The 15,237-nt window shown below is 37.3% G+C and overlaps 1 protein-coding gene across 3 annotated transcripts; it reads left to right on the top strand.

Annotated features, from left to right (window-relative positions):
* The first annotated feature begins 7,246 nt into the window (after nucleotides 1-7,246).
* On the top strand, nucleotides 7,247-10,500 carry LOC106959045 (growth/differentiation factor 7-like). Of its 3 annotated transcripts, none has more exons than XM_015051318.1 (5): nucleotides 7,247-7,501; nucleotides 7,853-8,010; nucleotides 8,117-8,200; nucleotides 8,304-8,464; nucleotides 8,743-10,500. In XM_015051318.1, exons 1-5 carry the CDS (start codon nucleotides 7,380-7,382, stop codon nucleotides 8,890-8,892), a joined length of 675 nt encoding a protein of 224 aa, XP_014906804.1. In that variant the 5' UTR covers nucleotides 7,247-7,379; the 3' UTR covers nucleotides 8,893-10,500. The 3 variants fall into 3 exon arrangements, with proteins under 3 accessions (XP_014906804.1, XP_014906803.1, XP_014906805.1); XM_015051317.1 differs by having other exon boundaries at nucleotides 7,249-7,501; nucleotides 8,114-8,200; XM_015051319.1 differs by having other exon boundaries at nucleotides 7,255-7,501; nucleotides 8,114-8,200; nucleotides 8,304-8,434.
* Nucleotides 10,501-15,237: the final 4,737 nt, after the last annotated feature.

Below are 15,237 nucleotides of genomic sequence, written 5' to 3'. Positions count from 1 at the left end.
GCCTATGTACAGGTTTGTGGGTCATATTAACAGTACGATTTGAAAAGAAAACCCTTTAAGGTGGTTTCTCAACATAACTTTTCACTCTTTGTTTTTTTATTTTTTTTTTTTATTTGATGTAATATTCTAAACTTCAGTGTTGTGTTTTTGCGAGTTGGAAGCAGAAGATCATCCTCATTAAGAGAAATAAAGGTTTTAAAACATGTCTTTGCGTAATTAATCTAAAACAAACAAGCTGTTCAATAACATTCTGATTTATTGGTGCAATGATTGACCCATAAGAAAAGCTGCTCATCACTCTAAACACTTCATCTTCATCCGTCAGGATGCACAGCACAAACTGGTCTGAGTCGTTGAGAAGATGGAATAGGCCAATCCCGGAAGAAAACATGTTACAGGCTGCAAAAGCCGTACAAGCTGAGCTGCAATGGAATGGATTACAAACATAGTCATGTGTTAGAAAGGGTCACTCAGTTCAGGCCCAAAAACCAGAGGAGAGTCCGTTTGAACACTGCTGCTCACAGGATTTCTCCGTGCAGCCTGAGCTTTATCTTTTCTGCCAAGAAGGATGGGAAAAATGTATTTCTCCGAATGTGTAGCGCTGATAGAGATGTAGCTGGAAACACTTGTAGCACAAGTGGGTTGTACAAAGTACTAACTCAGGGTGTCTGAATAGAAATTCACACCATTGTTTTTTTTTTGTTTTTTGTTTTAGTTGTTGCAAAAATAAAAAATAAAAAAATACATATGCTGTATAATTTTCTTTCTTCTTCACAGCTGTGCATAACTTTTCTTTGGTATATCATACAATTGATTAGGTAATTTCTGGTTGCAGCATGACAGGATGTGAAAAAAGTTTGAAACAGCACTGGCCATATCAAAGATACTAAAAACATACTACACATTTTTCATACTGTGTGAAGATTTGAATTGAAATGTAGCAGCCATGGGCCATTACCTTTAATAATCACCATTATGTTTTGTCAGAAGGCTTACTGCAGAATTTTGAACATCTTTCAGGCGCCAAAGTGACTACAGGTCAAGACCAGGTTACAAATATCTACAGTAATCAGAACAAGATGTAATTAAGGCATGACTTACTGCCTTAAAGTCTTACAATGGAATGTGGGTCTTAACCTTAAAGCATTGTGGAAAAAAACTTAGCTTGACAACTGAGCTAATTTGTCACCCAAATATTGCTCCAAGGTTCCTTGCAAGAATAATTGCATGGGCTAATAGTATATCTATGTTTGTTTACATGGTTGGACTGTTAAAGCAAAAATCTGTTTTGTTAAGGTAATGGTGTTTATGTGCATTGATATCTGAACATGCATTCTAAAACAATCCAAAAAAGTCTGAGTAGATGCATCTTTGTTAGCTGGAAAAAGCAAATAAAGTCTAAATAAACCAGTACAACAACAGAAGGTGATCTTATGCTTTTTCAAAAATGCCCTTCGAAGAATATATAATGAGAAAAGTCCTGATATGGAGCCTTGAAGTACCCCATGGCTAAGAGAAGACTCCAAATAATAGCTTAATGTGTAACAAAATGCAGCTTTTCACTATTACTTTTTCAAAATAAACTCCAATTATAAATCATTTACATAAAACAGACGACTCATTATTCAGTTTGTGTCAAAGCTTAGGATTTTTAAATTTTATTGATCCATTAAAAAAAAAATCGTTGCGACAAACAACTTGCACTTAAACCACACACAAACCACCCCCTGTGCCCACAGACAAATAAATTCAATGCATCAAGGTCCCGGCTGGAATATATAACCGCATGGACGAGTTCAGAACATGCATAACTATTGCAGGAGCCTGTTCCCATTTATTATATGTAGAATCACTTTTCAACCTTAGGGGATTCTCATCCTGTCACAGTTTAAGGAGGACATCTCAACATAGGGGAACATTGGAGTTATGCAAGTGAAAAATAAAATAAACTTTAATTACTACCTTTCAAGAGCTGAACGAAAGATGCTGCAGGGTAGGAACTAGGGAGGCATAGATCTGGCAGGAAGTAAAGCATCGGGTTTCCTTGACATATTTTTCATTAAAAATGCTGTTGCAAAACATGTTTTTGAGTCTGTGCAAAATACACTAACAGCCATAGCTTGAGCAAATAAAAGGAGAAACTATTTTGGAAGAGAAAAATAACTTCAGTACTTGCAAAACAAATAGTAAATACCTATTTGTAGTATTGTTCATTTGCCATGAACTATATAGATTACATCAGATGCTACTGGAGATATGTTTCGCAAATTATGATGTATGCAAAACAGAGCTCTGCATACAACACTGAAGTGTGATTACAGGACTATTATCACTCTATGCACAAGAATTATACAATGTGCAGGGGCATTGTATAATTATAGGTTAATGTGTTTGTATGTGTACAGATGCATCTCATACACATGTATGTGTGTCTATTTGTAAATCTATGTTTGAAACGTGATGTGTATTACAGAATGTAGAAAATAATGATTGCACTTTGTCGAGCAAATGGAAAGTATAAACATCTCTGTTTTTGTTTTGTTCAAGGTAAATGTATGCACTTTTTCTTTTATGTAAATATAATTCTGTTGGACCCCAGTAAGAATAGCTGTAGCTCTACTGCTGCTGATGGAAATCTTAAGAAACAAACATCACGTGCTAGCAGTCATACTATCATGACAGATAGTTATGCCAATGCTGGGAGAAGTTCAGACCTGCAGATAATGGGACATATTGATAGCTGTGACTGAGACCTCAGCAGGATTGTTGAGACTTGTCGAGCCTCTCATGCAGAACCACAACAAATATTTTTAGCTTTGGTACAAATCCATAAGACCGATATCGGATATCACAACATTAATTAAAGGATTTGAGCTCTTTAGATGAACATAAAGGGCAAAATGGCAACTTGAAAATAGTTCCCTGAAGGTAAACACCAAAAACTGAATGCATATATATGTGTTGGTAACAGATCATATGACATACATGTCAACGGTCCCAACCTTTCTTAATTATTAAATAACTTGATCAAATATTTTATATATATTGTAATATTTATGTCTATCCGTATTTGCAATAAGAGCGTGTCGATGAGTTTATTTTAATACTTAAATTCTCGATCACAGTTTTCTGAATATTTTTGTTACTTTTTTACTCATTATTCTTTCCCAAGTTTAAGCTTCTTCTGCCCAACTCAAGCCTTTTGCAACCTGCAAAAGCAGAAAGCTGCCACCACCGTCTCTTAGAGTTGGGATGGATTATGTACAGTGTACAGATGATGTATTCCTTCATTGTTTGTGGCAAACTGCAACAGGACTTCTAATGGCCTGGTTGCTATAGAATAGCTAAAAATTTAGTTAAAAACAAGCTGTCTATATTTCATGAATTGGTAATTCTGAAGACTGGATTTAATGTCTGACTATGTACTACTCTTCAAATATTTGTTTTAGCCTCACCCAATGTGAACATTTACAGGGTATGAACAGTGTACAGCACTGTGATGCGCAAGCGTTAACTGCTGCAAAGCTTCCGCTGGTTTTACTTCTCCAGGTCCAAATCTAGCACGAAACATTCTGATCGTGGTCGGCACTTAAAATTCCTCTCATGGTTTCTTCTGTCTTGTTTCTGCTTGTAGCAGACATTCCTCTGGCTCTCTGGTGAAATATGGTTTGATATCAAATACACCTGAGAAATGCCCCATTTTGGGCCTCATGAGAGAGTTTTTACTGGTGCTTCGTTTTTTGGCAAGGGGATCTTATTTGAGGGAACCTGAGGACAAAGCGCCACTGTGTACTGCAACTACTAATTCCGAGACGTCTCGCTCTTTTTTTTTTTTTTTCCACACTTTCAGATAACATCACCTGCAGCAATTTTTCGGATTTGTTTGTTGCATTTTTTACCGGGTCCTTGATAAATGACTGCAGAGGAATAGCGATGTTGTTGTGTTTATCGTGTGAGGCAGCTCACTGTTATTTCAAGCCAACAAATAAGAGATGCATAAAAGCAGATAATTTAAGCATACGCAGATATTGCGGTCTACGGTTTTGTGCAATTCTTTACATACTTTAAATCTACATGGAATCCATCACAACGTTATTTGGTATTTTTGGTTTAACCTAAAACTATGCAAGGGATCTGGTTGTACATTCACACAGAGGAGCACCTGCAGACACCCCCGCTCAGGGTGGCACAGCTGCCCCCTTAGCCTCTGTGACCTCTTGTGTGCCTCCCGTCCAAGTCTTGCACAAGTTTGACCCCGGTTAAACTCTGAGATAACACAAGCTCGAGCTTGTTCAAGTCGTGTGGCTAGGAGCCATCATCAGCACATCGGGGTGGATCTCAAACTGGAAAATAAGAAATGACATAAAGCTGTTGTGCTTCCTGAATGGTCGCTGGTTTTTTGTTTTTCTTTCCATTAAAAAAAATAAAAAAATAAAAATATGTTTTCTGTATTGTTAATCAAAAATAAAACAGCCTAAGAATGAGTAGTGGCATAGGAAATAGATAATTACTTTATTTTAAGCAGAATATGTACATATAGCAGTGACTGTTGTTATGTTCTCATCCAGGAGGATTAAATGCTGCAAGTCAGTGACTTGATGCAGTCTGGTGGGTTTCCTTAGATGGTGGCTTTTTAACTACTTTGAATAATTAATTCAGCATATTGTGCTGTTTGATAACTGGGATTAATTGGGATGTATGTGTGATTGAATTGAAATGATTTTTCATAAAGTGCCTTGAGACGACATTTGTTGTGCATTCGCTCTATATAAATAAATTGAATTGAAGTGAATTGATTTATTTTTGGGATACCATTTTCCTGGAAGCTGATCCAGGAGCCAATGACATATATACACATTTTTTTTCCATGTCAAAATTAATAATTTTTCTCAATTCATTGTAAGTTTTACATACATTTTTATTCATGTTACATAATATAAGTATAAATGCAAAGGTCCACCATAAACGTCTGGTAGGTATTTCAAAAGAGGTTGGAATTTAAATGTGGTAAATACAAACTGGACAGCAATGAAATGTAAAAAGGAGCAGAACCGTCTTAAAGATACAGAGGCCTAATTTCACAGCATCCAGTTGTGAACTAAAATTTCCTTTAAGTTACATTTGAAATATAGAATTTTTATAACAACTTAATTATGCTCTAAAATGGAAAATACAAAATACTGCCCCTCTTTGAGTTATTTTAATGTATTTATTTTTGTCAGAAACAGGAGCAAATTAACATAATATAGCATACTTGCTATTGGCTAAAAAATTCACATATACATGTACGTTCAGAAAGTTATTATTAAAGTACAATTAACATTCTGAGTTAATAATAATTAATCAGGAGGTTTGGATGACTAAGGCTATTGTACAAATATGCTTTTGTGACTTAGGAAAACACTGAAAGGAGTCTCAGGAGATTTAGCTGTTAATTTGAGCGAATCAACCTCAAATTTCACAACTATGATCACTCTTACCTAAGCCAAGCAAACTCCAGGTATTCTTTTCCTCAGTAGCAATGGGGAATTGACTTTCACTGCTCTGTACATGTCAAAGTTCAACTAACAAATAAAACCAAAAGCTCAGGAGCAATCTTTAACTGCTAACATAAATATATGTTCACAATAGCTATATTTTTTTATCTGTATCCTTTTTCAATCTTTTTTTCATTGCACGTACACATACATGCATTAACCTACACACACTAATAGTATGTATTTCTCTCTTCAGAAAGACTTTACATTGACTTACATTTTTCATTCATTTCTATAGCATAACCCTGATACTTACCCTAACAATTACCATTACCATGAACCTTAATCTAATCTAAACTCAAGTCACATCTTACTCCTAAGCATAAACCCTAATAGCACTTCTTCTTAGGAGGCTCCATAGGGAGCAGTTAGTACCCACAATGCACCAAATACAAGGCCAGACACGCACACACCTACATATACAGCTCTGGAAAAAAATTAAGAGACCACTGCACTGAACCTCATCGAAAACTTTGTGGTTATTCCTCCAAATATTGATTTCTGAACTCCTCCTGAGTGAAAACATTAGTATTATTGTGTCTAAGTAAATGTGAACTTGTTTTCTTTGCAGGCTGCACAGTGGCGCAGTTGGTAGCACTGTTGCCTTGCAGCAAGAAGGTCCCGGGTTCAACCCAGGGAGTTCAACTGCATGGAGTTTGCATGTTCTCTCTGTGCATGTGTGGGTTCTCTCCAGGTATTCCAGCTTCCTCCCACAGTCAAAAAACATGACTGTCAGGTTAAGTGGTTTCTCTAAATTCTCCCTGTGTGTGTGTGCATGGTTGTTTGTCCTGTCTGTGTGTTGCCCTGCGACAGACTGGTAATCTGTCCAGGGTGAACCTCACCTCTCTCCTGGAATGTTTGCTGGAGATGGGCACCAGCAACCCTCCCGACCCCACTAAGGGACAAGGGTGTACAGAAAATGGATGGATGTTTTCTTTGCATTATTTGAGGTCTGAAAGCATTGCATCTTTTTGGGGTTTTTTTAATCATTCCTCATTTTCTGCAAATAAATACAACATTTATGATTAGACTTGTTGTCAGTAGTTCATAAAATAAAAGAACAATGTTCATTTTACTCAAACATATACCTATAAAAAGTTCAAACTGATCATTTTAAGTGATCTCTTCATTTTTTCCAGTTGTATATGTTAGTATGTAGTACATCACCCCAAGCACATCGAAGGAAGTCAGCATCATTCTCTAAGGATGCTTATCACCTTATACTCATGTTTGTGGCACTTTGCTTTGGATGTAACATAAAATCTTATTGAAATAGATTGACATTTGTGTTTGGAACCTGAATATATGTAAAAAGAAATATATAGCGAGGGGAGAAAAAAAAATGCTCAAAAGGTGTGAATACTTTTGCAAGGCAGTGTAATTACACTAATTTTCGCAGAACAAACTCCAAAACATCAAAAGAGCATCACCTTTAAATGTGACTTCAGGAGCTGATATTATATTAAGTCACTCAGCTGGAACAGTCACAGCTCTGTCCTGTGACACTGTTGTACTTTCAAGTGTATACTGCAACATGTGGGGCTTTGTTAATTTTGTCTTCTTCCCACCTTTCCTTCTGCTGTGTTTGTCTTGAGTCTACGAGTCTTCCTCTGTTGGACCGTCCTCCTTGCACTTTTTCACAGAGTTGGGACAAGACAACAATGTTAAATATCTCAAGGCCATACTGGCTTGAATGCAAATAAAAGCCCAGGTTCCCAGACCCCGTGTAACAGTACCTTGCGCTGCATCCTCGTCTCCACACCTCGTCCAAGAAGACGTCTGTGAAGAAACTGCCATCTTTATTCCTTTGGAACCAGCCTGGGCTTCACTCCACATCCCAGCATGTCTTTTGCGTTCATTGGCATGATGATACTTCTTGGTTTTTCGAAGACGACTGCATTTGTCCTGCATCCATCCAATGAGGAGCCTGCAGCCCCAGCTATTTCTTCACTGTCTCAGCAAAGGTCAGTTTCAGAAAACTTGATTTCGATAAGTCTTTGTGATTTATATTCTTCTGTGCATGTGTGTGTGTGTAGTCTTTCTATGATGTGAAACATTGTGTGAGCATTTACCATAAATGAATAACAGATTTCATATGTGATTAAGGGTCATTTCTTTTTACATTCTTGCAAACATTTTCTTTTCAAGCATCAGCCCACTTTGCTTCCAACCGTCTCTGCAGTGCTATTTTGTTTCATTTATTGCATAAGTTCACTTGAGCAATAATTAAAAAAAATAATAGTAATCAAATTAAAACCTTAGTGGATGCATTCATTTTGATTGATCATATCTAACATAATGATTTTAATATTCAGGTGCAAGGACGAGTCATTGCAGTCGATCAGGAAGGGTCTCCTGAGGGCTCTCAACCTGCAGGCTGAGCCACAGCTGCCTGCTGGTGGGATAGACAGCGTCCGTGAGCAGTGGCAGAGAACAATCGGCTTCATCCTTCAGGCTGCAAAAAAGACGGCACGTACGTGAAATTCATATTACAAAGAATCAACTCCAGGTGGTCAGATGTAATCCCATGTGACAGTAGTTTGTACCCAACGCTGACAATGTCCCTCTTTCTCCAGCAGCCACTGATTACTCTGTATCGCACGACAGTGGAAACAGAACGGGCCTGACATGCTGCTCTGTGGCCTCCGAGATCTCCATGAAAGGTACGGAATGATGATTAAAAATTCTAATGTACTCAGGACTATTTTTTATTTGTTTATTTTTTATGTTATTTAATTGTAAAACTTATATTTTGTAACCTTTCAGACCTCGGCTGGGACAGCTGGGTGATCCATCCTTTGAGCCTGACCTTTGTTCAGTGTGCCCTGTGCAACCCTGCAGATGGCACCATGCAATGTCCCTCATCCTCCTCCAGTGTCCAAGGTGCCAGCTCACAGGTAGTAGTCGTCAATTCTCAACTTCCAAAAGTAATAAATGTACTTTAAGTTGTTAGGTTTACAACCCTATTCATTGTAGCTGTAACCCTGCATGGCCCTGTTGGATAAAAATGTGTTTAGGAAATGAAAAGATTAAAGATTAAATGATTTAAAAATGTAATGCTTTGAAATTTTCCCTTTCTGCGTTTTGTTTAGTACACCATACATGTTTATAAAATCAAGTTATAATTTATATTTTAAATGTTTACTATTTCTAGTGTGCTATAGTGTGCTATATAGACTGACTTCAGATCCCTTTGTGCATGCAGGATCCTCTGCCATGTTGCCAGCCAGCCGTGCAGGAAACACTGAATATCGTCTACATGGATGAAATCGCCACCATCGTCATCTCCCCAATTGAGGTGAACCGCAGCTGCGGCTGTGGTCCTGGCAACGCCCCACAGCCCAGCACGGAGTGAGCTGAAGTCTGTCCCGCATGAGATCCGAGCCACCTGGCATATCCAAAATATCTTTGTACACAGACTTGTTTTCTCAGATGTTAAATCACCCACCTGTACTGCCCTCTATCTTAAATTGTTACTCTGTGTACTCAGGACTGATCGTGGGAACCAAAGCAGCGTCTCAGTTTTGCATTCCTGCTGCTTCCGTATACCAAAAACAGATTTGTTGAGCCTGAACGCCTTGAAAATTAGGCACTGCTTCTGGAAAAGACAACAATTGGGATGTTTTTTTTTTTTTTTAAAGAAGCATTATCTAGGAGGTAGGCTTAGATGAGAAAATATTGTAGGTTTTTTTTTTTTTTAATCTCAGATTTTTCAACATTATTAGCTGGAAAAGAACTGTGGTTCAGATGTCATCTATGTAGTTGGTGCGCTTGAGTCATTTATTTATAGCTGCTAACGGTTACTCTGTGTTCCCTCTAAAAATGTGAGAGAGAGTCTTGCCAAATTCTTGACTGGCCAGTTTTATTTCTTAACTGAATTGTAAGGCCACCATGGCTTCATACGGGAAGGATGTTGGTTTATTCTCAGCAGCCAAACCAGGGTTAGAAAAATAAGGGTGTAAATTTTATAGTGCCCTGTGAAGGCTAGATTTAAAGTCTGCATGGCTACAAAGCTCCCAAATTTATTCATCTTTCAGAAACCTTGTAAAATTAGGAGCCTCGGTATTTGGAGGGAGCTTTAGCCATAAAATAACTGTACTGTGCACCAACAACACGCAGTAATGTAGTACAAAAGGCAATCTAAAATGCAAGTGTATTTATTCACTTATCACTAACTTAAATGAAATTAAAGCGTCATGTGAATGCACTTACCTTGATCAAATCTGATTTCAAAAAACATGATTTTAGTCAGCACTAGGTGACCTTTGGAAGGCATGCAGCTTTCAAGGAACTCTCCATGTTTTTTTTAGAATAATTACACTGCAGTGTTTGTACGTCTAAAATGCTTACAGGAAAACACCCTACCATTAAAACACGGTTTTAAGGTTCACTTGGATCCTAACAATCCTCTGGCAAAGCACCATTTCCAGATTCAAGCTATCCAAAGAACACCTCCTGGAAATTTTTCTTAAACAATTTTTGGTCGGTGTGACGTTTTCACCATTGTTGCCAGAGTTAGGATTTGGCTTATTGAAATTTTTAATCATCAAAACTTTCAAGCTTATCCTAACTGGAAAGACTATTCTTTCTCTGTTTGAGCTCTAATGACAAAAACAACACTTGTTTAAATATATATATATATATATATTCACAAATTTTAAATAGATTTAATGTTCTCTTCTGGTACTTTTAATAACTTCTCGAGTAGTGACAATTCTTAATGATTTCAGTTTTTTTTTTTTTCATTATTATTTAAAAAAAAAAAATGTAGTTTTGTACTAACTTCACAAAGTTACCTCACAGTTTATGTCTTTTTCCCCACCACAGTGTGCAACTACTTTTAATAAACACATTTAGATCCAATGTTTAGGACTTTGCTTTGCTTTTGAAATCATTTGTATCAATTGTGTGATTTCTTGCTCTTGATTATTTCAATTAAAAAAAAAAATGGCTACAATGTTTTTAAACTCATTCTGGTTTTTGTTCCTCTGACTTAATTGTACATGGCCTTAATGTCCTTTCACAAAAAAATACAAGTAAATATTATGAAACTCTTCATCAATCCAGTCCTATGCCTGCCTGACAAGCAGGAATTTGTGAAGTCACGCCAAGAAGGAGGGAAATCTGAGCTGGAGAGACGTTGGCTGTGTGATTCAAAAGATCAGGTGGTGCTGAGGGAAACGATGATACGCTGCTGTCTTTCTGGGCAGCTGCTGATGTTTTTACTTGTGGCGAAGGCATTTGTGCATAGTTTCAGAGTCAGCCGATTAGGACCCGGGTTCACAGCTGAACACTGCCAGTTGTATTCTTTTAAACTTGTCGGTGGACAGAATGACAGGATATCTTACGGTGTGCCTTCTGGCCTTTGGCTTGCTTTCCCATCTTTTGCTGGCCACTGGTGCGGCTAAGTGCACCGAGAAGGAAACGCTGCTGGCGCCGAAGCCCAGCTCCATGAGACTGCCAACGGACTGTTTGATAGAGTGCAGTTCAATGACATACACTAAAAAACTGCAACTCCGGGACAATCACAACATACGGATTACAGACTCCACAGAAGGTAAGAGGCCACAAAGCGACTTCAGCAGAGTTTGATGCAAAACTAAATCCTGAGTTGTGTGTTTTTATTTTTGTCTAACCTAAATTAAATGCAGAATCAATATGAACCAGTCTTTAATAAAGAACTGTCTGACATATCTAAGCTTTATTTTTAATCTAGAAAAATCCTCAGTTTAGCTTTTATTTAGACATTATTATTTTACAAGGCCAATTTATCTCATTCACTTAACTGTAGTTGATTCATATGGTTTTGCACATATTACACATAATAAACGATAAAATTCATAAAAAGTTAAAAGCGTCTGCAACCCAATGCTGACTTAGCTTACATTTTTATATTTCATATGTTTGCTTAATCCAACTTTAAGTGGTCATGGCTGTATAAATCTGGACTTCATTGTTATTAATATTTGACCAAGCTGTTTTTTGGGAGTTTTTTTGTCTCTATTTACAGAGACACATCATTAAAATTACAATACGTAACTGTAATTTATTAGCTGCCTGCATCAAATGATAATATTTCAATGCTTTGCATCCACACTGATTTATATTAAGACTTAAATCCTTCATAATTTTATTTCTCCACAAACAGGGGACCTCGGGGAATACTGCTGGTCTACCAAGCTGAAGTGCCTTGAAGGAGACAGCTTCGCAAACGCATATGTGGTATTGCCTGTGGACGTATCAGCAATGGAAAACGAGCGACTGGAAGTCAAAACCACCGGTCCCACTGCCACAACGCTGCATGCCAACAACAGGCCAACCACAATTGCAGAGAGCTGCGGACAAATTTACGAAGTAACGCCACATTTCACCACACCAGCCGCAGAGACGTCGTTCTGCTTGCAAGTTGTTACCCAAGAAAACGAGCCGGGGGACAGATTTCTTACTTGTCCACCCTTTCTGGTCTCCTTCTGGCAAAGAAATCTGAACCAACCGAGTCAACAAGGTCTTGGATAAATCACAGCCACATTTAATTGGTTATGATGCTATTGCAAAGGTTCTCATTTCAGATTGACTGTATAAACCGTATGTAAATATATAATCAAGACATTATTATGAAAGAAGTAAGAAGAAATCTTGTTCAAACATAACACAGACAACTTCTATTTGTAAATAAATAAAAACAAAACAGGCATATTGAAGTACCCATGCATATGTTTGATTGTTTAAGGTTAATTAAATTGTGCTTTAACTACCTAAAAATACCCTGTGCACTCCATCTGAAAATGCTGAACTGAAAAAGTCCTTTATATGCATTAAAAGGTTTGTAAATTTAATGGGATTTTTAGATTAGAAACAATGTGCCAATAATAGAAGCTGCTCAGTCAAAATGCAAAAGAAATTCAGTGTGATTTATGCTTGATATTTTAATCAGACAATTTGTTCCGAACCTTACTGTGTGCATTACTTCAATAAACTAAGCTGCTATGTGAATGCAACATATTAATGTCATTTTATTGACAGATTACAATCAGTTGCTTGTCTGTTTTCATTTTGATTCTTCAAAGACTGAATAAATTCGGATACTCGGTTTACAGTTTTCATCCTGAGCCTCTTCGTTTGTAAGATTATCTAATTTTTAGACCATTATCGGTCTTAAATTTCCTTGGTGTTATTTCAGCTGTTTCTTCCTTCTGTTTAAAGCCTATAATGTCACTGTAGCATTGATGTGAAGAGAAACAAAAAATATCCGTGTGTGCTGTTTTTTGTAATTTACGTAAACACAACAGAAAACCTAACTTATGACTCCTTGACTTTGGTACATTGATGGTTTTGCAGCTTTGCAAGCAATTACTTCTCCTTACTCTTCTGCAGTGTTTGGCTGTTTAGGTAAGGTTAATTGCAAGAATTGCCACAGTAAACGTGGTGATTAAAAGAACAGCAATCGTACAGTAAGCAAGCCTAATTCTCCATCGTTTTGTTACGAGTAAACAGTTCTCTGAATGATATAAAGAAGACATCGACCAGCGTTTTTCTGCACCCCAGGTTCAAATAGTTCAGTCTATTGTAGAATACACACATTTGCTGGTGTATTCTGCAATAGGGCCACCTGCTGGACATAATGTAAACTATTAAGGGAGCTTGAATTTAACACCAAACCACGACTGGGTAACAGGGATGCCACAAAGCAGCCCAGATTGTTTGTTTATTGAGTAAACGTAAAAAAGACCAAGTGTAGACAAGATATTGTGTTAAGAAGAAAGTATAATTATGTTAATTATGTGCCATATCGATTACCTTTCCTTTTTTAAACCCTCAGTGTTTTCAAAATTACTCTCTTCAATAAGAATCTGTACCCAATACTTTTTTTTTTTTTTTTAGATTTTATTGTGTTGAACTACAAACATCACTGTATTTTATTGGGATTTTTATGTGACAAATAAACATAAATGGAAGGTTTTTTGGGGTACATCTCTGCCAGATCCGCACTTCTATGTTTATGTACGTTGTTCAGTCAACTGGGTGGAGGGCCTCTGCAAAGAGCAAATTTCAAAGTCACAGATTCTCAACTAGATTGGTTCTGAACTTTGACTGGGTCATTCAAAGGCATGGATATGCTGTGGTCTAAACCATTTCATTGTGTAGTGTCGTTGTCCTGGGGGAAGATAAACCAGTCAATTATCTTTGGAAACCTGCATCACGGTTTCTTCCAGGATTGCCATGTATTTAGCTCTGTGCCTATTATCTTCAGCTCTGAGCACCTCCAGAAGAAAATCGTCACGGTATGATGATGCCATCCCCACGTTTCATCGGAGAGATGGTGTGTTCAGGGTAAGGTAAGATGAAGTATTCATTTCCCTCCAGACACAGTTTTTGCATGTGGGTCAAAAAGTTCCAAATTGGTTTTATCTGACTAGAGCACCTTTAATGGTTAGCTACAGGACTTGTGGAAAACAACAAACAAAAAATTGCTATTGATTTATTTCAAAAATGGCTTTCTTGCCTCTTTTATTAAGGCTTGATTTTTGAGTGCAAAGTTTGAGATATTGTTTTCATAACTCACCTCTGTTTTAAACATCTCCACGACTTTATCCCTGTGATGATGTGTTGATATAATATGGCAAATAGGAGGCGTTTCCTAGGGCAGCACCTAGGTGGTGTAATGGATCGCCTTTTTGGGGGGTGAAATAGGAGAGGGTTTCAACTGTGGGATGTAGAAGACATCATTTTGAGGTTCTTTCAGGTCTAGAAGATCTAAAATATCTGATAGTTTTAAGCTGTGTGGGAACAGCAGGGCATATAGAATAAACAGCAAACCATCGACACATAGCTTAGTGCTGTCTAAGTATTATGCTAGAGTCAACAATTGTTGCCACGCTTACATTCACTCTTCTTATGATCAAAATATGAATGAAGGGATACAATTTTCTTTATATATCAGTAGAAGACACTTGAAAGAACATATGTTCAAAATATTTTGAGTTTCAGGCGTGGCATCATTTGTTTATTAAAGTATTTTACCAACTTCCTCTTGTACAGGTTTGTGATGCACATTTACCTCCAGCGTCACAGGCAGAAAATGAAGAAGTCTGGTCGTGTGACCTTTCACACCAGATTCATCAAATTGATATTGCTTAGAGTAGACACACTGTTATTTGATTTTAAAACTCCAATTAGCTGCCAAAAGTCAAAACAATTCTTCTAGAGCTTCCAGAAGTTAGAAAAAAAAAGTCTGGCAACAATTGTTGCCGATGGGATTAAATGGGTTAAATACGCCAAGCTATTAAAACGTGGAATTTTGAATCAAAGTGCTATGTGAAGCCATCTTGCCTTTATGTTGAACCATCAGAGATTTTATCGGATAAAGGTTTAGATACTCACAGCTGCCAAGCGTAAATATAAATTATTATGAAATGGTGTTTGTAGGCTTTTTTGAATTTGTAGTAACTTTTCACTCACAGTTAATTGGCGTTTTTAAAACTGACAGTCCATAAACACAGATGGCAGTACCATGTTTCGTCGCGTAGGGGTAATGTCCAAAAGTTTACATAAACTGCAGCGAATGGGCGAAAACAGTCCCAAAACATACACCCAATTGAACTCGGCTGTTATTATTGTTAATTTTCTTTTTGACATTACAGGCAAAAGCGGTGAAAGAGCTGTTTTCTGAAACTTTCTCGGCAACATTAAGAGTATAAAA

Source organism: Poecilia latipinna, unplaced genomic scaffold (genome assembly GCF_001443285.1).
Source record: "Poecilia latipinna isolate Pla-1442-1.1 unplaced genomic scaffold, P_latipinna-1.0 Scaffold1041, whole genome shotgun sequence".
Taxonomy (NCBI): Eukaryota; Metazoa; Chordata; class Actinopteri; order Cyprinodontiformes; family Poeciliidae; genus Poecilia; species Poecilia latipinna.
This window is presented reverse-complemented; position numbering and strand designations above follow the sequence as displayed.

Coding starts and splice junctions, on each gene's coding strand:
- LOC106959045 (XM_015051317.1), top strand. CDS start 7,380: ATGTCTTTTGCGTTCATTGGCATGATGATACTTCTTGGTTTTTCGAAG. Junction 7,502..7,852: donor TCTTCACTGTCTCAGCAAAG/GTCAGTTTCAGA, acceptor TTTAATATTCAG/GTGCAAGGACGAGTCATTGC. Junction 8,201..8,303: donor CTCCGAGATCTCCATGAAAG/GTACGGAATGAT, acceptor GTAACCTTTCAG/ACCTCGGCTGGGACAGCTGG.